The sequence below is a fragment of the Lytechinus variegatus genome, chromosome 14 (genome assembly GCF_018143015.1).
Source record: "Lytechinus variegatus isolate NC3 chromosome 14, Lvar_3.0, whole genome shotgun sequence".
Lineage (NCBI taxonomy): Eukaryota > Metazoa > Echinodermata > Echinoidea > Temnopleuroida > Toxopneustidae > Lytechinus > Lytechinus variegatus.
In genome coordinates, this window is record NC_054753.1 from 22,305,784 (window position 1) to 22,333,245 (window position 27,462).

Sequence of the window (27,462 nt, forward strand, 5' to 3'; positions counted from 1 at the left end):
CCATGTTGATATCAAAATACAAAAACATGATTGGTGTAAACAGATTGAAATAAAATTTCTAAAAAAAATAAAAACACACACGCATCAAAGGAGCATGTATGATTTATTCTTAGTTTAAGGTACATCGCAGTAAATTATATGTTCTTATACTTTCATCACGGAATATAGTATGCATCCGCTGCTAAACTTCAATGTGCATTCTGCAATATATACATGTAAATCATACAAGTTAAAATATAACCAGACAAGATTAAAGACAACAATAATTTTTAATTAATAAGCGATCAGAAATGTGTTTTTTTTTCCTCAGAAATATTCATTTCGTGATGTCAGTTTCAATATGATGCATTACCCATTTTTCCAAGATTCTTTATTCAGATTCTTTATTTATTTACATGAAACAAAATACTATCTTATCATTTTTACAATGATAGATATACATACATACTAGTGAGGAAAAAACACACTTTTGTTTTGCAATACACGTATTTTCTCTCTAAGTCAAATACATCAATACCTATCGGATTAGTTATGATTTTTGTCTCGCCCACCAGTGAAGGAGAGACTTAAAAGGGATCCAAATGTCGTCCATCGTCCGTCCGTCCGTCCGTCACAAACCTGTAATGAAACTCCACAACCATAAGTCGCCTCTCAACCTAACTTGGATGGTGGATGGACTTGGGGGACCTGCATGTTATGCTGCAGTCTGAGGTCACATGGTAAGGTCAAAGGTCATTTTCAGGTCAACGTTAAAGTTTACATGCAAGACTCTCTTATGACACCTAACTCCGCAACCGTAAGTCGCTTTTCAACCAAACTTGGATGGTAGATGGACTTGGAGGATCTGCATCTTATGCTGCAGTCTGAGGTCATATGGTAAGGTCAAAGGTCATTTTCAGGTCAACGTTAAAGTTTACATGCAAGACTCTCAACTCCGCAACCGTATGTCACTTTTCAACCAAACTTGGATGGTAGATGGACTTGGGGGACCTGCATGTTATGCTGCAGTCGGAGGTCACATGGTAAAGCCAAAGGTCATTTTCAGGTCAACGTTAAAGTTTACATGCAAGACTCTCAACTCCGCAACCGTAAGTTTCTTTTCAACCAAACTTGGATGGTAGATGGACTTGGGGGACCTGCATGTTATGCTGCAGTTGGAGGTCACATGATAAGGTCAAAGGTCATTTTCAGGTCAACGTTAAAGTTTACATGCAAGACTCTCTTATGACACCTAACTCCGCAACCGTAACTCACTTTTCAACCAAACTTGGATGGTAGATGGACTTGGGGGACGTGCATGTTATGCTGCAGTCGGAGGTCATATGGTAAGGTCAAAGGTCATTTTTAGGTCTACATGAAAGTTTACGTGCAAGGCTCTTATGACAAGTGTTATTCCATCCCAGTCATTTCACAATGAAGTTTCGATATAATCCTCTTGCGTGCCCTCGCAAATCATGATATTTCTGGTTATTTTCATAAGTGGGCGAGACGCAAAATTGCTTTTGCCTTGTATTTCATATTATTCTCACGTTGAATTTATGGCAACTATTGCAATATTATATTGTTTAAAGTAAAACTATTGCAATATTATAAAAACGCATAAGCACAACAAACCTATGATATCTATTTGAAAAAGGGAAAAGGAAAAGGTTACATACATCTTCGATCACAATTTCGACTTAAATTGATTTAGGAACTTTGTGGAGCTTCGCAAATCTGAGCTGTGTGGGGACCAACATGCTGTCAGTGCGTGTAAATGTGTAAAGAAGAAATCCTGAAGAATTTATTGGCTTAAAAATCCCAGGTAATTCATGTCTGTACCTAAATGTTTGCAACCATGATTACAGCATTAGTTGCAAGAGGAAAAATTAGCTCTTGATTTAAGTGGTGAGTCGTAGAAGGGCTATAATGCTCGGTCGCAAATTCTACTCCAGACATTTCTGTAAGATCTTCTCAAGCAGGCCGTATACGAAAACAGCATTAGCAAACCGCTCGTAGACCGTTTGTAAGTTCGCAGCTTGGTCGATGGTCTTGCCCAATATTTTTCAAACGTCATGTGAAACCACTTCTTCGTAAGGCAGTCGTATGAACAGCGTAATTACATCGTAAGAACCACGCAAGGTTTCATAGAGTCCGGGAGACAATTCTAGAAGCCTTCAATTATAATGATGATCGGATATTTTTCATAAAGGGCTTCTACTACACGGCATTCGTATGAACGACTCCTGGTGTTGTTATGCTGTCGTAATTAAACTTGCTTAATTTCTACATATACAACGGATCGTTAAAAAAATCGCATATTCACAAGCTAATTGATTACTTTGACCAATTCTTTTGAAGAGTGTGGAATGCATGCATAGGCATTTGTATGAATCTCAAATGTCCTTTTACCTTCCTATTGTGCTCATACTTACTTTATAAGAAGTCCCAAAGCGTTCTACAATAATGTAACAATCTGCCTCCGGCATGACATTACTCTTTATTCTAACTTTCCTTGGCAAACTGTCACCAACGTCCAGAATCTTTCCAGAAAAGCAGAGCGGAAAGATCTATCTCGGAAGCAATAGACGAACGGATTGATTGCAGATGAGAAAGATATCATAACGAAAGATGCGTCAAGAATTATCATATAGGCCAGCTTTGGCAAATCTAAATTGACCACGAGGAAATGCGTGAAACTTGAAGGTAACCAACAGATACAGAAGACACCGACGATGACCAGCGTAGTCTTGACCGCCTTGACCTTGCCAGGCGTGCCATCTCTTGGTCCGAAGAGAATTTGGACATCGGCGATGCGGCGTGATTGCTGAATGGCGATCTGAAGGATTCTCAGGTTCAAGGCTAGGAGAGTGATGCAGAACAACACAACCACAACGGCCACAAAGTACAGAATGCTTTGCTGCGTGTGGTCCGTGTAGTGCTGTCCACTGCACCTTATAGATGTGGTTTCTACCGACGCGGCAGCGAACACACAAAAGAGAATCCCAATGATGCCGACAGCAGTCGCCCATGAAAGTCCTATAAAGGTGACAACTCTTTGGGTGGTGATCAGTGCAGAGTACCGAAGGGGTCGGGTGACTGCTATGTAACGATCGGTGGTGACAGCGATGAAGTGGAGACCAGCGATTAGTCCTAGGTTGTAGGAGAGCAAAGACAGGACAGTGGTGAACAGGAAGGAACAGCTGGCGCCTACCCGACGGTTGTACAACTCGAGTGGAATGGACACTAACCCTGAGAGCAAGTCAGTTGCTGCTAGGCTTGCAAAGATGAAGTTGGTGGGCGTCTGCAAGATAGGGTTCTTGTAGACTGCCCAAATTGCCAGGCCGTTACCGAAAAGAATGGTGATATCGGTCAGTATCATGACAACAAGAAGAGTTACATATCGGAGGGGTGGATCGTCGTCCGTTCCTGTTGTATTATCCATATTGATTTATGGAATTCTATACTAAAACGAAACAAGCAATATGTTTCATTTAAGCTTACAAGAATACTGAGTCTCTCCAATCAGCAGACTATTAAGATGATACAAACTGTCGATGACGTAATGGGTCAAATCTAATGATTCTTTTGCACCTGGTCTTATTTCATAGTTATGCGACCTCCTCTTTATGCCATTATAATCAGGGGTGCTGTAACACCGTTAGATATGAGTTAATGCTTTTGTCGTCGTTTGTATTGATTTTTTCACATTCCGATGGCTCCCTTTTCCGTGATGATATCGGGATCTTGCATACACTAGAAAAGAGAATGTTTCAAAACTATAAATACAAGGTTTTAAAGCTACAGTCACCCATCGGGTCTTGCCACGGCAGCAATTGACGTAACTTCGTTAATTATCTCCACCCCAAAAATGAAATTCATTGTTTGATCCAGTCAGCATCCACGAATTAACAAGCGTCAATAACCAATTTTAGATATTAACGTAAAAGGAAAATATGACGGTATCACAAACGTTGGAATCTTTCGAAGGCTCATTTCATCTTCCTCATCCTTTTGTGGAAGCGCAGCAGATGAGGTCACTATCATGGCTGTCAGACTTAGCTGGGACTTACGAATATGGCATTGGCATCCTTTGCAACAGAAGATTCTCCTGGAGAAACTTTTGTTGCAAAGGATGGCCATTGCCGTATTAGTAAGACTTTTTTCTCCATGTGTATTCATTCTACGTATACCATATCATTTTTCCATGTTGATTCTCCGTGACGGGACATACGTAACTTAATTTTCTTTGGATGCATGCATGCATAAGTTCAAGTATAATTGACCATCTAAACAACGACCTTGTGTTAGTAGGGTCACGTGGTAAGAGTTTGCGAACGTCAGATCTATAGGCCTGTTGACTTAACATACTTGGAGATGGTGGTCGTCGAAAATTTTGAACGTGTACATCACTTTCTCGAGTGTTTTCTCATCACCGAACCATGTGTCTCTTCCGTCATATTTTTTTTTTAATGGTAAATCTTCGCTTACTTAAATCCAAGCAAGTGGTATTGACATAAATCATATCTCACTCATCCTGCGAAAGCGACTGAACATCGAATGAATAGATTCTTGGTCTTTCCGGCCTTAATCTGATAATGCGGTTGTATTTTTGTGGAGTGTGTGTGGGTTGGTGTGAGGGTGTGTGTATGTGTGTGTGCTTAATCTGAGCTGGAAAGCGTTTCCCAGGAGCGTTTCATGAAATGATTTTATCCGACAGATCATGTTTTATTACCTTACCTTTGGTACTGTGCTTTAAGCCAAACAAAATCAAGGAAGGTGTCAGATCTGAAAACGTGTTTGACACGCTTGCCTGACCTGTACGTCTGGTCAAGGGAAGAGTTGACATCGGTCAAGACCAATCTCTACAGATCCACTGTTGGTCTGTCAAGGGTCACACGACATTTGCTCCTGCGAAATTTGCTCTGGGGACCGTTGCAGAAAGAGTTGCAATCAATCGCAACTCTAAAAATCATGCGCAACTTGATTTTCAACCAATCAACAGCGCGCATTTGGGACTTGCGATTGATTTTTTGACTTGCGTTTAAACGCAACTCTTTCTGCAACAGGCCCCTGGTCATGATGTCTCGAAGGACACAGTGTTAGAATTAGGATTGTAATAGAGATTTTTTATTTTGTTACAGAACAATGTAAAGATTAGGTTTAGAGTTTTTTTAGTTTTAGAGATTAGGTTCGATGTCTGGGTTAATGTGCATATTTTCCATCGGAGCAATCGTTGCCGGAGCAGATGTCATGGAACCCGCGAAGAATGTGGATTATCATTAAAAAAAAATGTTTAGACTATTCTGGAAAGCCCGGTACGTTAATCTGTTGATTTCTTTTTTTATTAAACAAAATAAATTCAAAAGAATAATCGTAATCATGTAATATAGCAGCGCCTTGAGCACCTTACAGGTTGTTTGCGTGCGCTATACAAATCATATGTTATACATTGATTTAATGAGTGAAGCTAAATGTATTGGAAAAATTATAAGATCAAATCAATTGTAGAGAGACGGTGAGACGGATCCAATATTTTTAATGCAACTGGGGAGTGTCTTGCTAGGTACCCAAGTAAAGTACTTCAGCAATCCCTTCCCATCCCCTACCCCCAGCACTGTCGGTTATATGCATACATCCTTTCAAACAATATGCATACGATTATATCATTGCTTCGGTTGAAGTTTCAGTTTTATTTTTAGCCAAACATTATAATTATAGTTATCAATGTTTTTACCCTGCGTGTTGTTCAAGATAACGCGAATACCGGACTTTAGAAAGCAAGTTTTGTCGATGCGATGGAAATGATTCAATTATTCTGTTTTCCCTTCTATTACGCCTACAGGGTTCGAAAACGATCTTCTAAGTAATTGCGGGGAAAGTGGAAACTAAATCACAAGTGGAGCAGTGGCACGGTGCGATTGTTTACTCATTCTCTCATTCAAAATATGAATATTTTATTCCATTTTTGGAAGAAGGTCAGGGTAGTGATATACATGTATTATAACGTAGAGAGAGAGTGTTCTTCTGGGTTTTCTGAAGTCGGGTTAAAAATAAATCAAAGGCGAGGCACGTCATGGACTAACTAATAAAAAAAATTGTGTGTTTTTTATAAGAAGATCAAGATGAGAGTTGTCAAAACACGCAAAATGCAGACACCACGGGCAAGAACCCGGTGCGAATTATTTGCACAATTTGAAGGGCGCCAGCATGTCAACTCCCACTCTCTCTCTGTTGCTATCTCTCTTACTATTCCGTTAGTTTCTTCGAATCTTGTTACGACAACCGATTATAATAAGTGAATAAAACTATACTTTTGAAGTTCTGCAATGTTGCCGCATCCATGTGATCAGTAGCTCTTGAAGCAATGACTAGGTTTCAGTTGTTTTCTATCATTTTGTGCATATCTTTTTGCCACATTTTTATATTAAATGACCAAAATAAGTTGTTGATATGTTTTGTAAAACAATTCATCCGTTGTACTATGTATGACGTGAACACCCTTGTTCATAAACTCATTTGAAATCTACTGGAAAGGGCTGACCGAAGTTCTTAGTTAGCAAGATCTCTATTCAAAATTTTCTTATTCTTAATTGTGTGTATTAACAAAAAGACAACCATCCCTGATTTTACATGGTTCATAATATGTAGGTCAAGGGAGAAGTAGCATAGGATTTTAAAATGCTCAAAGAGGTACGGCTTGCTCTTAAAATGTGAAGTCCGCATACATTGTAACGCTGTGCCAAGTTTTTCAAGTCATACAGAGAACACATACATCTACCAACCACTCTTCTGCTTCTCTATACTAACATAATTATAGATATTATCACAAATACATCATGTCTGGGCCTTAGTAGACCGGAAAAAGGTATAGTCTCTGTAATTTTCAAGGTCTGTAGCAGCAGGAAAATAACAATAATTTCCATACAAGAAGTTCGAGTGCTTTCAGAAGCATCCGTACGTGTCCATAAATAAGTAGGTATAACTAACGAATAATTTATGAAAACTGAACGGCCATGTCTTTTCGACCCAAACATTCATACATACCTAACTGATGATAGGGATGTGTAAAAACATTTCGAGAATGCGATAAACACCTTTTCTTAACCGCTTGAAACAATAGAAGTACCTTCTTTGTTTGAAACAAAATTATTTTTCTCCCATGAGATATCAATCCGATCTTGCGATGTAATCAACATGATTATAATTATTTTGGTGAATATCGGCGTCCTGATGGTACAGTCCATCCAACGAAACTGATCCAAAACGACCGATATTATGCCATTGTAAATAACGTACTAGCTTTGATCGGTTAGGATCCGGTTGTACACGTGTGACTGGGCAATTTTGATGGAATTTTATCTGGTTGCACGCAACGCAGACCAAGTAGAAACGGTGAGCACGTCAGTTTCCTTTTGAACTATGTAACCGCAATTATGCTTTTATAATTTATAAAGGAATAAAACCTGTTGACAAGCGGGGCAATCTCATTATTGTGATCGCGCAGTGATACAACAATAACTTCTTTTTTTTGCTGTAGGATAGTGAATGTCATCAGAGTTGTATAGACTCCCTTCCCCGAATTGCCCCCTACCCACGCTTAACATGTTGGGAAACATACTTTCCTCTGTGTTGGGTAATGTGTGTTGGTAAAACTATGTTTATATATTCTGGGTAATTATTATCCAATTGAGCAAATTCATTACCCAATTCGGGCAGATTTTAACCAATGGCTGTGTGGATTTGCCCAGGGTTGGTTAAAAGTTGGGCATTTTTGCCCATCAAGACTGCCCCCTTCCCCCTTCGAATTGGACGATGGTACATTTCTTTTAATTTGCTTAAAAGCAAGGTCATATAATTTTCAATTTGAATATTGTAGAAGAAATTTGTGTTACTCTCACATTTTTATGTGGTTGATGAAGTTATAGTCGAATGTATGCCAGCCAGTGTTCCGTTTCTTAAAGCTTTAGAACGACTGACGATCCATTCTTACGCGCTAAACCATAGCCAATGAATATACCATTCACAAGACGGGATCACCAGTCGTTCTTAAAGTCGGTCTTCACTTACTAACAGATTTATGAAACAACCACCTGGGCTCCGTAACACAAAGATTAGCGATCAATCGCTAAATGAACTGACCAATCAATATCAATGTTACATGCGTATTTGGTTTAAAATACTGACCAGGGACCAATCAGTGCGCTTCTTTCATATTTGCAATCCATCGCAAACCTTTGTGTTACGGAGCCCATTAGAGCCATTTAGTGATTTGTTTTAATTTCCTCCCTACGAATATCGTAATCTGCATATAATATCCTCCAACTTTTGTCGCCAAAACTGAAAAACAGACATCCTTGCACAACAATATTTTTATCATGGACTCTACCACTCCCCTCTTTATATTTCTTTGTTACATGTCTGTTCAGTTTTTGGCGTTCTTATCTTATCATTATCATTATTATATCTGATAACTGATACGGTAAGGTGGTATGAATCATGAATCACTTACGTTATAAGAACCATTTTTTTCAACATTCAAATCTATCCTTACTTATATTTGATTTCAAGCCATTAAACGAATTTGGGATATGGAAATAATAGATTTGACAAAAATAGTTAAATAATTTAACGTTGAGAAGGGCACATTTTTCCGACCTGCACTTTGAAAAAAATGCCAAACAAAAAAGCGTAAATTGTATTTTAAAGATATTAGTGACATATGCTATGGGATTCAAATGAATGGAACATAATAGTTATAATGACTGTCGTCTTCCAGACTTGTTATATCTTATTTAATAATGTATATACCATTTGAATTGAAGTTAAAAACAATAAAGTGATACAAAACGATTCCTTTATGCTCTCTCGCTCTCTCTCTGTATATTACACAATGCTTTCTATATCCTAGGCCCACAGCAAAAAGGTCCACGCCACACCACTTTTATACACCACCGCCCTACCAAAATCACTTTTCTTTTTTATCATTCAAGTTGCCATTTACAATTGTTCCTCTATCTCTGTCCCCATTCCCAAGAAATAAACATTTTTTTCAATCACAAAAACGGCTAAAGCTCAATCATGCACTCTCCTTGCTTGGCCGGTTATCTTGTAAAGAGGTCTGCAAGACAACTGAGCTTTGAAAGCCCTATGTTTTTATGGCGTATTTAACGCTCCCGCAGTTCAGATTTGGTATGTATTTATCAAGCGCAAAATCCGTCGCGAGCATTTGCTTTTTGACTCGGGTCTGCAGAGTACACACAACACAGTTTTATTTCAATAGATGAGTTTGGTTTGTGTGTACATGCATTGGAAGTGCAGGTGATATGGGATTTTATATCATGTCAGTGCTTGTATTTTATTGGATTTAACTGCATAACAGTGAGGTAAGTTACTTTAATCCAGTAATGGAGTATGATTTCTTCGTCAACTTATGTGTAGAGTTTCTGTTCGAGGCCGAGTCGTCTGTTCTTGATGACGAGTTGACAATGGGTTCATAACCTCTCTTCATGTTTTGTTGTTGTTGTTGTTGTTGATGTTAGGTTTCTCCTGCTTTTTTTTCTTCGTCTCTTCTTTTCTTCATTATACTTCATCTTTATTTCTTCTATTACTTGATTCTCATTTTCAATTCTTATATATGCTGTTGGTTCATTTTATTTTCTTCATTCTTTTGTTAATAAGATGATGCCGGTGGTGATGATGCATGATGACTCGGATGACGATGGTGGTGGTGGTGATAATAGTGATGTCGACTTTTTATTGTAATCAGGGAGGTATATTATGACAAAAAATAATAATGATGGTCCAGACTTTTTTTTAATTCAGTCTTATATTTTATCTCTTAAGTGTAGACCTATTTGATGCCAAATATTTCTTTTTAGGTTGTAGATGGTGTTGTGCTTTTTGACAAAATGTGAGATTTCGAAAGTGCTTATTCGATTTGTTTACAAACAGATGTAAAAAACATCATTACACTCGCTGCCTGGCGTGGCCGCAGTGATTCGATGTTCAAAATTGATTTTCCATTTGGATATGTGCCGCTATACACCACCCCTCCACTCGTTTCGTGTTCGAGTTTTTTCACCCCGCCCCTCTCTGTCCCCCCCATGTCTCTCTCCTTCTCACACCACCCCCCCCCCTCCCCCTCTCTCTCTCCTTCACACACACAAACACACACTCTCCCCCTCCCCTCTCTCTCTCTCTCCTTCTCTCTCCCATACACTCCCTAACGCTTTTTGCAACCCCTTCCACTTTGATTAGGACGGGCCCCCATTCCGATAAATGTCAGTAGCTAATGGGTTTCATGGCCTCTGTCTTCACGTTTGGTGAAGGTATGCACTACATCATGCATATGGCATTGATCACCTGTTCTGTGTCTTCCATACCACCAGCAAAATAGATATGTAATAACAACAATCATAATTAATCAAAACAATAAAAAACATAAATTTGCGAATAGCAAATGAGATAAAATTATAACGAAAATGACAAATATATCTAATCATGATTATAATAAATTCAGTTGTTTTATTAGAATGAATTATTTTGACATTCCTCCTAATAGATCATACATTTTTTTGTTTGCATACCAGAAATGGATCATAAATTACTTTATAACATTCCGGAATGTTGCCCGTTTTTAGTTCAGGAAAAAATGCCCTTTCCTTTATAGCATTCAACTCCTTCTCACCTAATGTGTGTAGTACTTATGGGCCTATAATCAGTAGCATAATAACTCAAAACAAACGTTGAGGGGGCGGGAAATGACATACAGATACAGGGGAAGATGTCTAAACAGTCATTAGAGAGTGAATCAAGCGAGATAAAAATTAGTAATTTGAATGTAAAAATTTGATATGACAGATTTCAACACAGTATCCAGAAAATTATATTACATCGTTCTACTTTCATTCATTTTTTTTGTCCATTTTCTTCTTTTTTCTTGTTGTTATACTCGGTCGTGGAACCTTCGGGCAAAAACCCAAAGCGCCTCCCCCCCCCCTCCCTCCATCTGTATTACACTATATCATAATAGAGAAGCAAGTTCACTAGTATCGTTATGGGTAAACTTCCCCAACATGATCATGATTCAGAGCATGATCTGTATATGAATTCGACATTAATGCATTATTGGTCTACCAGTGTCATTTCGCCAAATAATATAATCAAAATTCATGTTTAGCGGACCATATGATCTTTCTGGCAGATTTTGTAATAACTGCACATTCCAATAAATAGTGGGAGTGTACTCAGAGCCTTAAGGTAAACTAAACTCAAACTTTCGTTTTCATTATTTCGCCTTTTTTTGACATAATTATAAATGTACGTCTGTATAGAAGATATAAGAGAAGGAAGACATGGATGATGCCCGCCCCCTTTCATGTTGATTTTTAATTTCGGTAAATAAATTTCCAAGCGTAATCCATTCAATTCAATTTCATCTTTATTTCACAATTAAAAAGGCTCTTTTAAAAACAGCATAAACAGTATAAATAGTTCAAAGATAACAATGTAGTGCAGCTCTTCACTAAATATGTATACATGTTCCATAATGCATTGGGGTAAAATAAAATACATGTTAACTAATCATTACAGTGAAAAGGAAAAATAAAAGGATGCGTTCAAGTTATCAAATAGGGATGACTTAAATACGAACCGCTTAAAGGGATAATTTCTGGCTACGATTTTGGCCAGAAATTATCTTACTCAAAAGAAATAACTGATATTGCTATTGGCTTATGAAAATATATATTTTATTACAATTTTTTTGTAAATTGATTTTTTTCTTTAAACTACTTGGGAATGGCCACACAAAGGGATTCGCATTTTGTTACATTGTTATGCAAGCCATCCGATACGTTTTGGTAATATTCCAAATCTTTCATGAATTCATTATTAGTGTTGATTCTTTGGAGACGAATAAACGAATAACCCCCCCCCCCTCCTCCCTTTGCACACATGCACATACATTTCAAGTCGTTAAAAATGAAGTGACACTTGTTAAAAACTTTATTTCTATAGGCCCTGCATAATCTACGAGCTTGTCACTTCTGTTTATTTTCGAGGGACACTCTGCCCAAACATTAATGCCAGTCGTTTTAACAATGTTCTTTTTATGGTCCATTGTATTATATCTGCATTTATACAATTGATAATAAAAAGAACATTATTGCATGCAAGGCTGGGAATTGTATGACATAATCACTGCAAACATTATAGCATGGATCTATTATAGGTTCTCAAAAAGTTTAAAACACTATAGAATCGATACACATGTGTTCAACGTCTTAAATGTCTGATCGCTCAAGATAATTTATACGACTGCATTAAAAGTTTCTTCTGATGTAGGCCTATATTACATCACCGATTCCCCGGTGATATACGACGCTCGCCGTGTCTTCCTTGTCGCATTGGTGTCAAAATTTACGGAGCGCGCCATTTTTACCGAACCCTGGCATATACATCTCTTCATAAACATGTATGCTATAGGAAAGACTTATGGATTTGAGTTCAAACTATGCTCTGAAAGGGGAGAAGTTCATATTTTCTTTTCGATTACTGGCCCATGCCTGGCCGATAATGTTACAGCTCAGCGGTGCAAAGGAGGTTTTTCGTTACGACTGACACCATCTTTCACCCGCGCCACGGGATTTGCACCCTTTATAATCTTGTTTGGGACTTATTCTTAGCATTACAATAGGACTAGATCCCCACAACAGTACTCGATGAATACAGGAATAAAAAAACTATCATTGTGTGACCTGGCTTTGTAGAGATTCCGATATACCAAAAATTTAAGCATTGTGGTGTACGCACAGATTTTTTTTTTCCAGAAAAAAAATGGCCTTTATTGTTAAACAGAGCGATGGAATGCCAAAGTCGCATAATAAGTGCGAATGTATAATAAATACCTTTATATGCAAATCAAAGCCCCGTGCTTATCTTTCTCAGAGTTACGCGTACCAAACGTGTATTTGCTAGGCAAATATTGGATCTATAAACCACCTAATGGAAATATCACCGAATGTATAAGTGTTGGTATTGTGTGGTGGTATTTAAGTAGTTTGGTAGGCATACATAATATTAGTTCATTGATTTCACATGTTTCGGAAGGAGCTTGGTCTGACTCGGAAGGGGTCAATCCCCCGGTGACCTGCACCCCTCTCTCGACACGATCGGGGTAAACTTACACCCCATCGTATCACCTTTTACCCATCTTCGCATCTTCCGTTGCTGGAGCTACGCGTATGTCACGTGACGTAAAGTGGGTGAAAGTTTAAATTTCGCACATGATCTTTGGATTAGGAAGTAGATATCTGGCTCATGACAAAATATTGTCATGTTAGATTCGTTTAAAGTTGAATTCTTAGTAAGGAAAACCGGTGTGATGTTGTATTAGTCTGTTAACCACGAGCATTGTCTTCTTGGACTCAGTAAATATGAATTTGTTGTTTCTGATCACCTTTTTTTCTCTGTTATGAATATAGAATTGTGGCATAATGGAGAAGAAGAATCAATACGATCGCAAGCCATACAGATTATTTTCAACACTTCAAGTGTTGCTATCAACACATTAAATTCTAACACTTTAAGAGGAACTTTAACAATCGAATACTTATAAAGACAGAGCCACTTCCCCTAAATTGGCAAATGAACATTTTTTTCTTGTGGATTCTGATTATCAAAACATGTTTAGTAAGTCATATAATATAGCAAGCATTTTGCCAATAAAAAAATCAAAAATAAATCTACATGACGAATAATTTTAAGAAATAGTAGAAAGCTCCACAAACGGCACATCTCCATTATGCATGTTAAGTGTTATACATTTCATCTCCTTCTATATACTGTAATTCTCTAGTTTATCTTTTAATGAAATGAAGTAAATACATACATTTCCTACTTTTGTTGGCATCGCGTAGAATGTTATCAAAATATGTTGCGTCATTATCGCTTTTGTTTGCTCCCTTTTTAAGCACACTCCCATGTCTTACCAATGTTCCTCAATTGCTTTCTGAAGCAACATTCATCGAATCCCAACATTTCCGCATCTAACCAATAGTGGCTTAACGGATACTGACTGGATAAAGTCACCGGATCATGTGCACTTTTACACATGTATTTTATGCAAGTCTATATGTAATAATATCGCCTATATGAATTCCATAATACGCTTCGAATGTAATCTGGTATTAGGAATCGAAGTAGAAATACAATGGAAATGAAAACGAAAGCTAAGTTAATAAATTATTGGCACCAAGGCACTTTTGTCATAGGCCTGTAGGCCGAAATTTCAAAGATTTATCAAAATAATGAATGCTAAAGGTATGCATGTTATACGTAACCGACATCCCCCCCCCTCCTAAAAAATGAGGAGGGGTAAAACTGAATCAGAAGTTTGGCGCATTGTAACATACGCGTTTTCTACATCTTCTAACATAAACTCGATCTTCACATGTTATGCTTAGAGGATATCAACCAAGGTTTTGATTATGTTAGCCTTTCAAAAAGAGTATAAACTCTTCAATTCATGCATTATTATGGACAAAATCTAACAATAAGTACTGAAATTTGCATTTTTGATGTTCATTAATTATGATTTTTCTGTCTTTGAACTGAATATAATATGACACAAATTCTTCAACCACACATCGTCCATCGTTTAGCTTATACTCCCCAGTCCCGTTCGTGTGCTTTCTTGTGACCTTATTTTCTTGACTATTGGTAACATGGTAACTTAATCGTTAAGTGAATTCAGCTTGTTGATTTGCTTCAACCTTGTTAGAAAATAAACCAAATATATTCAGTATAATGCGATTGATTAATATAACTTCTGAAACCATCCATGAGAAATCTATTTCGCAGCGCATCAACTGATCATCAAAAAGGCATGTCGTTTGAATGGGAGCGGCAAATATCCTTCATTTTTGTCGGGTGTCAACCCTTGCCTTGGTGCCAATAAAATAATTTATAGTACTTATTAGTTGACTCACAAAGATGGTCTTAGTAACGGGATTAGGAATAATTAATTTTAACTTGTGATTGTGTGGGGACCTTGACGTGTAAGTGCCATAATAAAGATGGCGGCCGAGATCAATGATTTACAGATATAATGTGATTATCTCGTGAAGATGTTAGCATGGTTAGTCAAGGAATCGGTGCTCTGTTTTTGGATGATGGCATGCATACAGGGGTGGGAGGGAGGTGGAAAAGGGAAGGAGAGAGAAAGAGAGAGACAGCAAAAGACAAGGGGATAGAAAGAGAGAGAGAGGGAGAGATGGAGGTGGTCACAGAAAAACAAAAAGAATTAAGAAGGAAGAAGGCAAAAAGAATGGGTGTAGTCATCTGTATACACCCCAATTTTCAAAAAGTTTGTACACGTAAAGATATTTAAGAATATCAGCATCTCGATCTCATATAGGGTTCTATGAACAACACAGAAACCAATCAAATTTGCAGATAAAATTGTGAAGAATTCACCAAATCACTTCTAAATCTTTTGATTTCTGGAAATACGACAAGTTGAAAGTTTCACAATGAAATTGAATATATTGATACTGCGTTATTTATACCTGCGATACATGTTATCTGGATATTAGCATTATTTTCATTTATGAAATAATAACTCAGAACAAAGATAAGTATGGTTTATATTTCTGATAACTGAGTCAACTTTTTATTAGTATTATTATTGATATATTTACTGAAAATGTAAAAGAAATGATTAATACCGGGTTCACACACTGCATCTAGCTTCATTTAATTAAAGGACAAGTCCACCCCAACAAAAACTTGACTGAATTAAAAAGAGAAAAATTCAACAAGCATAACACTGAAAATTTCATCAAAATCGGATGTAAAATAAGAAAGTTATGGCATTTTAAAGTTTCGCTTATTTTCAACAAAATAGTTATATGAACGAGCCAGTTACATCCAAATGAGAGAGTTGATGACATCACTCACTCACTATTTCTTTTGTATTTTATTATATGAAATATTTGTATTTTCTCGTCATTGTCATGTGAAATGAAGTTTCATTTCTCCCTGAACACGTGGAATTCCACTATTTTAACATTTTGTGCTTCAGGCAATGAGGTCCTAATCGTCAAATTCATAAAAATTGAAATATTGTATAATTCAAACAATAAAAAACAAAAGAAATAGTGAGTGAGTGACATCATCGACTCTCTCATTTGGATGTAACTGGCTCGTTCATGCAACTTTTTTGTTGAAAATAAGCGAAACTTTAAAAATGTCATAACTTTCTTATTTTACATCCGATTTTGATGAAATTTTCAGCATTGTGCTTGTCTGATTTTTCTCTATTGATTCAAATCAATATTTTTCTGTGGTGGACTTGACCTTTAAACAGTAATTAACAAAAATTAAAAACAACAGTAATGGCCTAACTGAGATGAATCAAATATTTCTCCGTCCTTTTTCAAAGTCCATGTTAACTCACTTCAAACTAAGTAAATACGAATAATGATCATTTATCGTATTAAATATTAACATCACTTGACACAATCATTTGTGGATGGAGACGCGGTGTCGGAAACGACTCTACTTAACATTCTTCGGCATAATTCATCTCCTTCTTTTTTTCTGGCTCTTATTAAAGTCAATCCAATCCAATGTTTTCTAATCATATGCCTTGTAAATTGAATAACAAAAATAGTACTTTATATTCAACGCTTCCAGCATAATAAAAACAATTTATGCAATGAATATCCATTTCTTACTTAAACATTCAAAAGTGTCAAACGATACATTTTCTGCATTGAAAAGAAATCCACCAAAGGAAATTAAATAAACATCCTGCAGTAAATATCAACAAAAAAATTAAAAAAATATTATTTTAAAGTAGGCTGAAACTATTAAAGAAGATTGACTTTACTTTGTAAGGACGATCGTGATTCGACCCAAGATCCTTTATACGTCACGTGTTATATAGGGAAGCCCGGAAACCACAGGTACAAGTCATAATGTCTTTCTTCATATTTCTTATGTGATCCCAAATCCATATTTACTGTCCCATTTTAAACAAAGAATAAAAATAGAAGTGTTTAAAAAGTGGGCTGAAACTATTGTATGAGAATGTCTCCCATTGGACGATCGTGATTCGAACCCATGATCCTATACGTCACGTGTTTTATGGGGAAGCCTGGAAACCACAGGACCAAGTCATAATGTCCTTCCTCGTATCTCATATGATCTCAGATCCATATTTACTTTCCTATTTTGGTGGTCCACATGAGTAATTTTGGTGAATGACTCCACGAAGTGAGCAATTTTTAACCAAGCGGAATGCGATACATTTAAGGAAGGAAGCTGCTCGAAGGTATTCTAGGCAAACATGTTGAAAATATTCTGGGGGCAGATTTAGATGGGCGACCACCCCAATATGCCCACCCCCTTGTAATTATGATGATAATTACATTTATACACCATACCAGACTAATCATTCCATATTTATGTACTGGACTGGAGAAATCAAAGCCGATTGTTATACTCTTTGATCATTGTAACGTGACCACCATCTTATCCCCCCCTTCTCCGCCTCCCTGCCCCTCTCTCACAAAACACCGAAATCGCCCGTGCAGTGAGGACGTAGTACATACACATGACTTTTGCGGAGGACGTGTTAAAAGTTCAACATATTTCTGGATGTAACAGCTTACACGGACAATTTGGAAACACAACAAACTGTCAACGAAAATATTTAGAGTGTGGGTGTTTTAGGAAATCGATTTTCCTCACAACACCAAGTCAGTCACATCAACAAAAATTATTCGGTACCGATCACTGCTTAAAGTGTCTGGTGTATTTGTATCCTTCACGGTTGGACTGCTGCTCATAACGTTGGTGGGACCGATCCCGAGTGGACTTCGAATGCGGGGGGGGCGGATAGCAATAACTGGTTTACATGGGTTTACATGCTCTGTTCGGGATCATTTTGATCACATCTTATTATTGTACAATTACTCCACTCGCTTTTTGCAACTCAACTGATATTCACGGGCAGATCAAAACGATTATTGCTATGATTTCATTTGCATGACTACCAATACCACTAGACAAAATAATGCATTGTGCCAGCATTGTGCTTCCATTTGATGTTGACGAAGTTTGGTGATTTCAAAGGAATTCCTGCGCATGGATGTTTTATTAATGAGGACAGTGCGTGACGGACCTACAATGATGACACTTGCTTTGAACTTTTGTGATTTATAGTTAATAATTCTTGAGGAACATTTTACTGTCTCGGTAAGTGATACCAATTTTTCATCCTTTTCACAAACTGACTTTCGGCAACCTATGAGCCCAAAGAAGGCAAATGGGGCTTGGATTTACATTTCTGTCTTTTAAAGCGCCACTTATCTTACTTTAACAGGAGTCGAATCTGTCATGTCATATCACTCTAATTTTCAAACTTTCAAAAGATTTAAGATATTGGAATTTTTCTTCTTCTTCTTCTAAAAAAGTACAGTCCACCAACTGGTGTATTGTCTTACTATATTTGGCAGGTCTGGTGTGGAGTTTGTACAGTGCCATTTAAAAATATACTAAAATATACTTTTTAAAAATGGTGTAAATGTTGTCCAGACTCGGCAGAGTGATGCCATTTTAAAATATACTAAAATTTTGATGTAAATGTTGTACAGACTCGGCAGGGTGATGGTTTGATCCATAGTGTACTACAGTAGGTCCATGATACTGCTGCAGTGTATTTTTGATATGTATAGCCTATGTACATTCTTTTCTGAGGAAAACAACATACTGCTCAAAACAAGCCTTTGTGATAACATAAGATGTTCTCTAAATAACTACTAAGTGCATGAAGTGGTTGCTTATGTTTGACCAGCCTATGGGAGAGAATATGGGGCGTTGTTTTAACTTGGACCCAGGGGAGGGTAAAAGGGTTTTTTTAATGTGAAAAAGGGGGAGGTATGTTAGAAAGGGAGGCGGGGAAGAATGTCTTCAGGAGAATGCATACCAGTAATTTACTTACTTAGGTTGAATTTCACATAGTGAAAATCGTTTTACGTGAGAGAAGTTTACACTTCCAAGGCGGATTCATAGAGAGTGCGGCGAGGACGGTGTAAATGCCATCGAGGCGAAAAAGAGTCCTTTCAGGCATGACACTTCAGAAAGCAGCCACCCATTATATGTTTTCTTTTTATAGAATCACTGAAACCCCCATTCACCCCCTCTTAAGCTTCTGAGAAAGCGTTGTTAACGTCGTTAACAGGTCTTCAAGAGTCTACTCCTGAAAGGGGGGCATTGATGCACCCTTTGTTGTCCCATATACCAGAGTTTGTTACCCCCCTTCACCACGTGAACTTAACGCACTACCCAATCGATATGGTTTGTTCTTGAAAGAGCTTTTTAAGGGACCTCCCACAATACAATAATTGCTGTCGATGTCCTGTACGTTCTTTCTTTCATCAATCCACACTTACTCCTTTCCAGGTCTTATACTATCAAAGCTGGACAAAAAGAAGAACACCATAACAAAGAAAAAAATAGCCACACTAGATCTTGGTTCGGCATGCCAGGCTTGTATAATACGAAACGTATAATTATAAGATATTAATTGCACATTATACCTTCAAATCAGATTATATGGACATTACGTAGCTTTCATTAGCTTTCACTATTCATTAAGAAAATCGAATAACAAATGAAATGTTACCCTAACTAGGAAATTTGAATACGAGTTCTAAATAAAATGCATTGCAATAACGCAAATGTATAGTGAAGCGCTATATAAATAGTGTTGTCAAGCGTCCATGCTAGGCTACGAGACAGCATCCACATGTCTCTACTGCGATTTGAATCTCATTTTGCTTATTAACCAAAATCAAAATGCTGATCGACGTAAATCCTTCCCTATACAGATGTGTCTTCAATAAATGATTTAAACGTAGGAATAGACATGATAGACTGGCTATTTCATTGTAACACTTGGCGTATCTCGTCAGTGTATAACTGTTTTACCTATACGGTCGTTTTTTACTAATGCTCTCTTTTAACAGACCACTCCTGTAAACACTGCATGTTGGCTACACCTTAGAACTTTTGTAATGTAATCGTACCATGCACTTTTAACAATCAAGTATTCTTTCTCATAAATTACACAATACAATACAATATATCACCACCCCATGACATTACTTCAAGTCGAACAATTACAGTACATTTTAAGTGCTCTTCATATGGTGTCGTATAACATGTATAATGAGTGATCACTTTTGACAATGTGTTTCGTAAGTGGTTAGAATACAAATACGTCACTGTCAAATCAGAGCTATTTCTAACAAAATAAAACGTGCGGAATACTCGAAATGTAATGGCACCATCATTTCTTGCAACAGAATATTAATGCCATATTCATAAAACAAAATGTCACCTTTTTTACTGCTATTAAAGTTTACCCAATATGGGTTAAATGGAAACATGCATGTTTTGGGGATAAAAAGATCCCAAATATTTTAAAAATTTTACGCAATGTCGCATTGAAATTTACCCTTCAAACATGCATTTTGCCCAATATGGGGGGGGGGGTAATTACCGAGCAAATATGTATGTTACCTTTCTACCCAACAATGGGTAAATTTTTACTCTCTGTTTTAGAGTCTACAAACAGTATAAAATGTCAACCCCCCCCCAATTAAAGTTAAGTCATATCAATTCTTTTTTAAAAGCTGAATGATTGTGACTTCCGATGATACGGAATCGTATCATCGTTTTCGAGAAACCATTACAATTGTCAAATTAATCATCAAAAATCTATTTCAAAATGAATGGTTTATGGAGACTGTCCTAAATTGAAGTTACTTCCATTAACTGTGTTAATACACCGGCCATAGAAAATCACAAAAATAGTGGAATGTTTTTTTGTCCACACGCCTATTTTTCGGGCTATGCTTGAGCTGATTTGAAATAAAATCGCATACCTGCCGAAGTAGACAATTGTGATTATACAGCATTGAATACAGCAAATGCTTTGTTGCTAGCCGTGTTTTGATTCTGTGATTTATAGGGGCACGGTGAGAAACGCAGAAATGGGGGGAGAGGTGGCATCACGGGAGGGGGGCAACCATTATTTTTTTGGCAGGACTTTGTGCGCATTTATTGTATAGTCGAAATAAATTTACATTGATCACAATCATAATATGACTTGATAAAGTAAATTACCATTATGATAGAGGAGCGATTGCAGAATTTGCACGTCATTATTGTAAGCACAAGATAAAGTTATTTTGCAATGTAACTACAAGAATATTTATTAAGAGTCTGCACTATACAAGCTCCGCTTTTTAGCAGCCTCCTCCATTGCCGGCCGGATATGTAACAATCTTGAATATATTTTTTTGTACAGGGATACCTGAAATATATTTTGTTATATGCATGTCAAAATGTACAAAATAAACTGTAATTGTTGATAATGGAAATCAATGAAAGGAAAGTTATTAACAAAATGCAAATCCAATTATTGAAAATAAGAAAAAAAAAGTGATTGCTGGAATTATAGCAACCAAAATGGACTACAAGGAAACCAAAGAAATTACTTTGGTCTGTGAAAAAATAAGAAAAATTGTAACGTCGCATATTTTCAGTGAATGGAAAAGAGTAGAAATTGCGAAATGAAGTGTGTGTGCGTATGCAGGCGAAATATCTATATGAAATCCTGGATAAAGGATACATTTTCATTTCTGCTGATATTAATGTCCATCTACATGATAGAGAACGGAACTGTTAGAAATTATCGGTCGAAATGGTCAAATTACTGTTAGTCAGTATGCCTATACTAGAAAAGAAATAAACGAGATCAACCCAAATCCTGGAACAGCTTAACCAACATGACCAACAATTTGGTAACGATAAGAATCTACCTTGTCTATCTTTAACTAAAATTAATTTGCATTGGTCTCAGTCATATTCATCAATACATTGGCTTTTCTACCAACATGAAAAATGCTTTTTAATGATGATCGAAGTTTGTGGAATAGAACAACGATTCACTCTTTCCCGGGTATTGATCACCAGGTCCCACTAGCGTCTGAATCGGTCTAAGAAAATTTAATTCTTTAAAGAGAAATTCCAGTAGTTGCAGTAAACACTGATTTCATGAGAAAGTCTGTAAAACAAGGCTTAATTGTCAGTATATCATCGAGGATCTAGATCTGGTACAGTTACATTAACTAAACTTTGTGAAATCTTGAAATCTACGCTGAAAAATGTTCACACCGAAGATCCCCAACACAGATAAGCGCACGTGGGACAATGTATAATTATTGCTTAGAGCGTCGGGCCCGACGCCCTACCCGAATCCTGTGCTTATTTGCTGATTTCTCAGCATTTACACAATTTCTTCCAGAATCCTTTGGCACATGCGTTTTATTTATACAAACAGACACTTTGGTGGTCATTTCATTGGATTCTGTACGAACTCATTTTGATATCGTTACCAAAACTAGCATTTACCTTTAAATATGAAAAAAAATACAGGAAAATTGACACCGTGTTATTCCTATTTCGATTATGATAAGTTGATTTATTTTTAACTATGTATGTTGACATTTCCACAGTTGAATATTGCCATAGCATATTTTACGATCAACTATGTGACTAATGTTTGTTTTAGATTCTCATTCAATTTTACCTGCTATCATCTCTACATGTCTCTATGTGATATGGTGTGTACAGGTAAACACTCTAAAATCAGTTTACCAACATTGGGTAAAATGGGAACATGCATGCTTGCTGGGTAAAATGATACCAAATATTTTGTAAATTTTACGCAATGTTGCGTTGAAAGTTACTCTTTAAACTTGCCCATTTTATCAAATATGAGGGAAAAATACGCTGCAAATTATGCTTGTTTCCTTTCTACCCAATATTGGGTAAAAAATTGCTCAATCTTTTGTTAGAGTGAAGTTTTGATGAAAGTGGTCTCCTTTTCTCTCTCCTTCTTCTGCTTTTGCCTCCATCTTTTCTCTCCTTTTATTTACATCATCTCCCTTTAATGCCTTACGATTATATAACTTCCAGTTTAGTTTCCTTTATTTTCCCTCGCTTACTGCCATTTTCCTCTACCGGCCCAATATTTCCAAAGATCACATTAATTACATGTTATTAGGCTTTTGTTTCACTTCGGATGTCACGATATTGTGCATGCATGAAAACGTAACTTATGCATATCTGTATAATTGATCACCATTCGGCCATTGGCTGAAATTATCTTTATTAAACCATAATTATCATCTACATGTATTTATCTATCTACATAAAGTGTTCACTCATGAATAGATCTGGGCCCCGTCTTACAAAGAGATGCGATTGATCCAATCAACCACAACTATGGAAAGCCCGCAACGCCCACATCTAAAATACGTGTTTATTCAAATTATTTTCTAGATATGATATATATATATTCATACATTTATCGTGTTCTCGACAATTCACTGTGCTTCTCTTCGTTCACAAAGTACAGTGTGCAAATTTTCTGAAGATAAATTATGACACCGATGGATTTCCATAAATTTGACGTTGATTGGATCAATCGTAACTCTTTGTTAAGACGCGGCCCTGGAGTGTGACACAGTGTGTTGTCCACATTGTGTTCAGTGTGTGTTCATACACACTAATACTCAAATACGATAACGTGATGATAATTTCACACTGTGGATACCTGGATGTACAGTAATGACAGTGTTAGTGCTCATATAGTGTTCACATAGATGACTGGACAGCAAAAACTGTGGTGTTAACCGGTGTACATAGAGGACCTCACCAGTTATTTTACACTGGTGTTAAATTGGTGGTGTTAGTTTTACACCTATAGGTGTTATTACAACACCTTTTGTTACATTTACACTCTTTGGTGTTATGTTCAATCACTAGGGTGTTATTTTAACACCTCAGGGTGTGGTCCTCTATAGCACCAATTGGTGTCAGTTTTAACACCACAGTTTTTACAGTGTGCGTGAAGACACTGTGAACACACTGATCACACTCTGAACAAAGTTTGAACACACAATGGCCCGTATTCGGAAGTCAGGTTTAACCAGCGACGTGAGAGGGAGTATGGTCTAACTCTGAGCTAAAATTATGGGAAGCCAAAAGTGTCAGAACTTTTATTAAGTTGTATGTTTCTTATGTTTACTGTGCTCTTTCCTGATTCGCCGATGGTGAAGACAATCATCTATTTATACTTCCTTCACAATTATAAATGATTTGAGAACCAAATGAGCTGAAAGTATGATATCTCTACCGTTAGTGATTTATGTAACGATTGGCTTTCCATACTTAAACCACAACTTTAAACCGGGGTTTAAGTTAAACCCGACTTCAGAATACGGGTTTATGAGTACACTGTTCTTTTATACAAGAAAATACCAATGTTTTAAGGAGAAAAATAAAAATTAAGGTACATGTATATATTCTGCGAAACTGTGATGTAAACACAAAGATTCGCTACAAGTCTCGCTGCGGTTATTATCATCAAAAGTTGAAATCCATATCGTATTCTACAACATGAAATAAACGCAACCACAAAGCGCAAACTTATTATATTGACGATGTTGATTCATGTTCAAGCTAAGCATTGCTAATGCGCTGTTGGAAAGCAGCACCCGTATGTCAACATGAGCTTGATGAGTATCAATGTCAAGCTATTTACCGAATCACATAATGCCAACTGCAGGGCATAATCATAATAACCATTAAGGTAAATAACTGACAATTCGACAAAAAAGACCCACCACTGTGTTATTATGAGATTCTGTTCAGATTAATGTTAGAATACCTGCTATGATTGCAGTATTGTTAGAAATGTGTTTATCCCCGGGCCAAAAATACCATGGCTGCTGAAAGAAGAATGTGTGCAAAATGGCTTATGGTTATTGATTATTATTCTTTTCGAAATATGTTTTTCGAAAATGTTCTTAGGAAGTTACACAAAATTTTTTTTTTGTTGGCTGACTCTTCTAAATGGGCCGATATGTTATATATATATTTTTAAGGAATTAAACGCGATTGGAGATGAATTGTTGAATATTAGGAGGAGCGTATAGATTTAAAAGGGAGTGAAGAAATAAAAAAGTGGTTCATATCATAAATAGTTCTTTTTATGTTATTGCATATTTACATGTATGTACATGTATTTCAATGAAATTAAAGATTCATTAATTCCCAACTCGCGGTTTGTATGAAGTCGCTTTTATTCATTACTACTTCCCTCTCTTTGTTTTGCATTTTCATACAAGACAATGTTTATTTTTGATAATGATAATATAATTTATTCGGAAAAGGCCCCACTTTGAACCATTTAAATGGTTTCTGTGTCACTGTCTTAATTTTATGCCAGATTCTCGGAGTCAAAATATTCATGACAACGTCAAGTTGACATTTTTCTTTAACGCTTTTACGCCCTCTCAGTTCATTTATCTTCAGGATAAACGAAAACTTTCACTTCTGTGCACCGTTTCAAAACAGGGAAGTTCGACCGATTCTTCTCCACACAGTAAAAGTAAAACCATGTTAACTGTATGTACCTTACAATAGTTGTCTAACAGTTAAAACAAGCATGGTTAATGTATTCAAGATTAAATTGAACAAAAACAAACTTTGTTGTTTAAGATATTTAACACTTGTTTGAAACAGTTACACAACCACTTTAAGGTTTATATAGTAAACAGCGTTGTAAAGAAATTGACATTTATGAAAACAAAATCCTAACAAGTTTAGAATATTTCAAAACGCAAAGGAATCTGAAGAGGTCATAATTATGGGATGAAATTCGCAAATTTTTAAGCATTTTCTTTTTGTGATGAATTTTGTTGATGAATATGCCTATAGAGTATCATAAATTGTTTTCATTGTTTAATCATCTGAACTGTTTAAGAAGACGAATTAAGGTTTATTCGTCGACTAACCAAACAGGAAGATCATTTGCCCCAATCTGGTTAGATCAAGGAGATTTCAATTGAGAACAAGAAAGAAAATCATGAAACATATAAACTTATCCTACTGTAGTTCGTTGCGGAAAGACACTAAAGGCTTGTTTTCAAATGAAACGGGGTAAATCAAACGCAAATCATGAAATGCACGCTTCTGATTGGCTGAAAATCGAGTTGGGTTTAATTCTTAGAGTTAAGTTTAATTGCATATCTTTCTGCAACATGCTCTATATAGAGACCAAAGGAATTTCACACTTACTTATCACACTCCAAACACATACCTCTTTCGAAGGAGGTTGGTGCTGTTATTTTACTACATTATATCGTCTTTTTCAGCGTGCATTGTGGATTGTAAAAGATATTGTTTTCGTGTGATTCGTTTTATAAGAACAAGTCACGCCGAATATCTTTCTCAGTGATCGATAGTTGATCGTTCACAGCTTGATATGGCTTTGTCTGCTATCATCTTTTTGGGTGTGACTGATGAATGTTGAACGAATGAGATTTTTATCAGAAGTTGATCACCATTACTCACAATTGTCCACATTGTTCATCTTCTTAAAACTGACGTCATAGCATTTGTCATCTACAAAATTGCGCGTAACGTTTGTTTGAGGTTTGAACATGTTGAACTTCGCAGATCAAATCTTTCCAATGCACGATTTAGGTGAAAGAATTTTACATACAGTGGAAGTGATTAGTAATCACAAATCATTTCATTTTCTCTCCAATTTGATGATTTAGTCGAGTAATTTCACGATTCCTCAGAACGGAAACCTTTAACAATTACCTGTGATACAATGGGCATAAAATTTCGGAAGTTGTATCAATTGAGCATGTTGAATTCAATTCAATTTCAATTCAAAAATGGTCTTTATTGATAATCAAACATGTTAACAATCATACATAAAAAATAGCAAAAGCTGAAAAAATCATGCTTACAAGTTGGTTTTGGCACATTATTAAATACATAGTAAAATGCATTAAAAACGGTTATACATTTAAAAGTTAATACAATTTAAATAAGGCATAAACGACAATGAACATGATGAATGAGTGAATGTAATATGATAATGGCAGACTTGAAGGAAAGGAGACTTACACTTATTTAAATGACAAAAATAATTGTATAATGGGGTGGGGATGACCATTTGCACACTGTAAAAAATATTGGGCAAAATTTTAACCAGCACGAGGGTAGTTATGTATCCAACCAATTTTGGGCGGTATTTTACCCAATGCCGGAAGCATATTGTCCAGTAAGGTTAAAAAATAAGCAGAAATTACTTAAGAATGAGCTAAATTTCATCACACTGGATAAATAATAATGCCCAAAGAAATGCCCAATGTTGGTTGGATACATAATTACCATCATGGAGCATTTTTACCCAATATTTTTAATAGTGCATTGCCTTTCTTAGAATACACACTCATCTTTTGTGAGTATGTCTACCAAAAAAGGCAATGGACTGTTTTTAAATCTTGTTGAACTTCGCAGTTCGAATCTTTTCAAACC

At 36.5% G+C, this 27,462-nt stretch overlaps 2 protein-coding genes across 3 annotated transcripts in view; one reads left to right on the forward strand and one right to left on the reverse strand.

Moving 5' to 3' along the window:
• Nucleotides 1–2,479: 2,479 nt before the first annotated feature.
• Nucleotides 2,480–3,424, reverse strand: LOC121427274 (adenosine receptor A2a-like). The gene has a single exon (XM_041623611.1). It carries the CDS (start codon nucleotides 3,422–3,424, stop codon nucleotides 2,480–2,482), a length of 945 nt encoding a protein of 314 aa, XP_041479545.1.
• A 5,768-nt stretch (nucleotides 3,425–9,192) lies between these two features.
• The window catches only part of LOC121427471, a 31,962-nt gene continuing 13,692 nt past the window's right edge, over nucleotides 9,193–27,462 (forward strand). Inside the window, exon 1 of one of the 2 annotated variants that reach the window (XM_041623873.1) lies at nucleotides 9,193–9,365. The gene's annotated coding sequence lies outside the window, so the exon portion shown is untranslated. Of the gene's footprint in view, nucleotides 9,366–17,548; nucleotides 18,247–27,462 lie in introns of those variants that run through there. The other variant, XM_041623872.1, reaches the window with a different exon arrangement.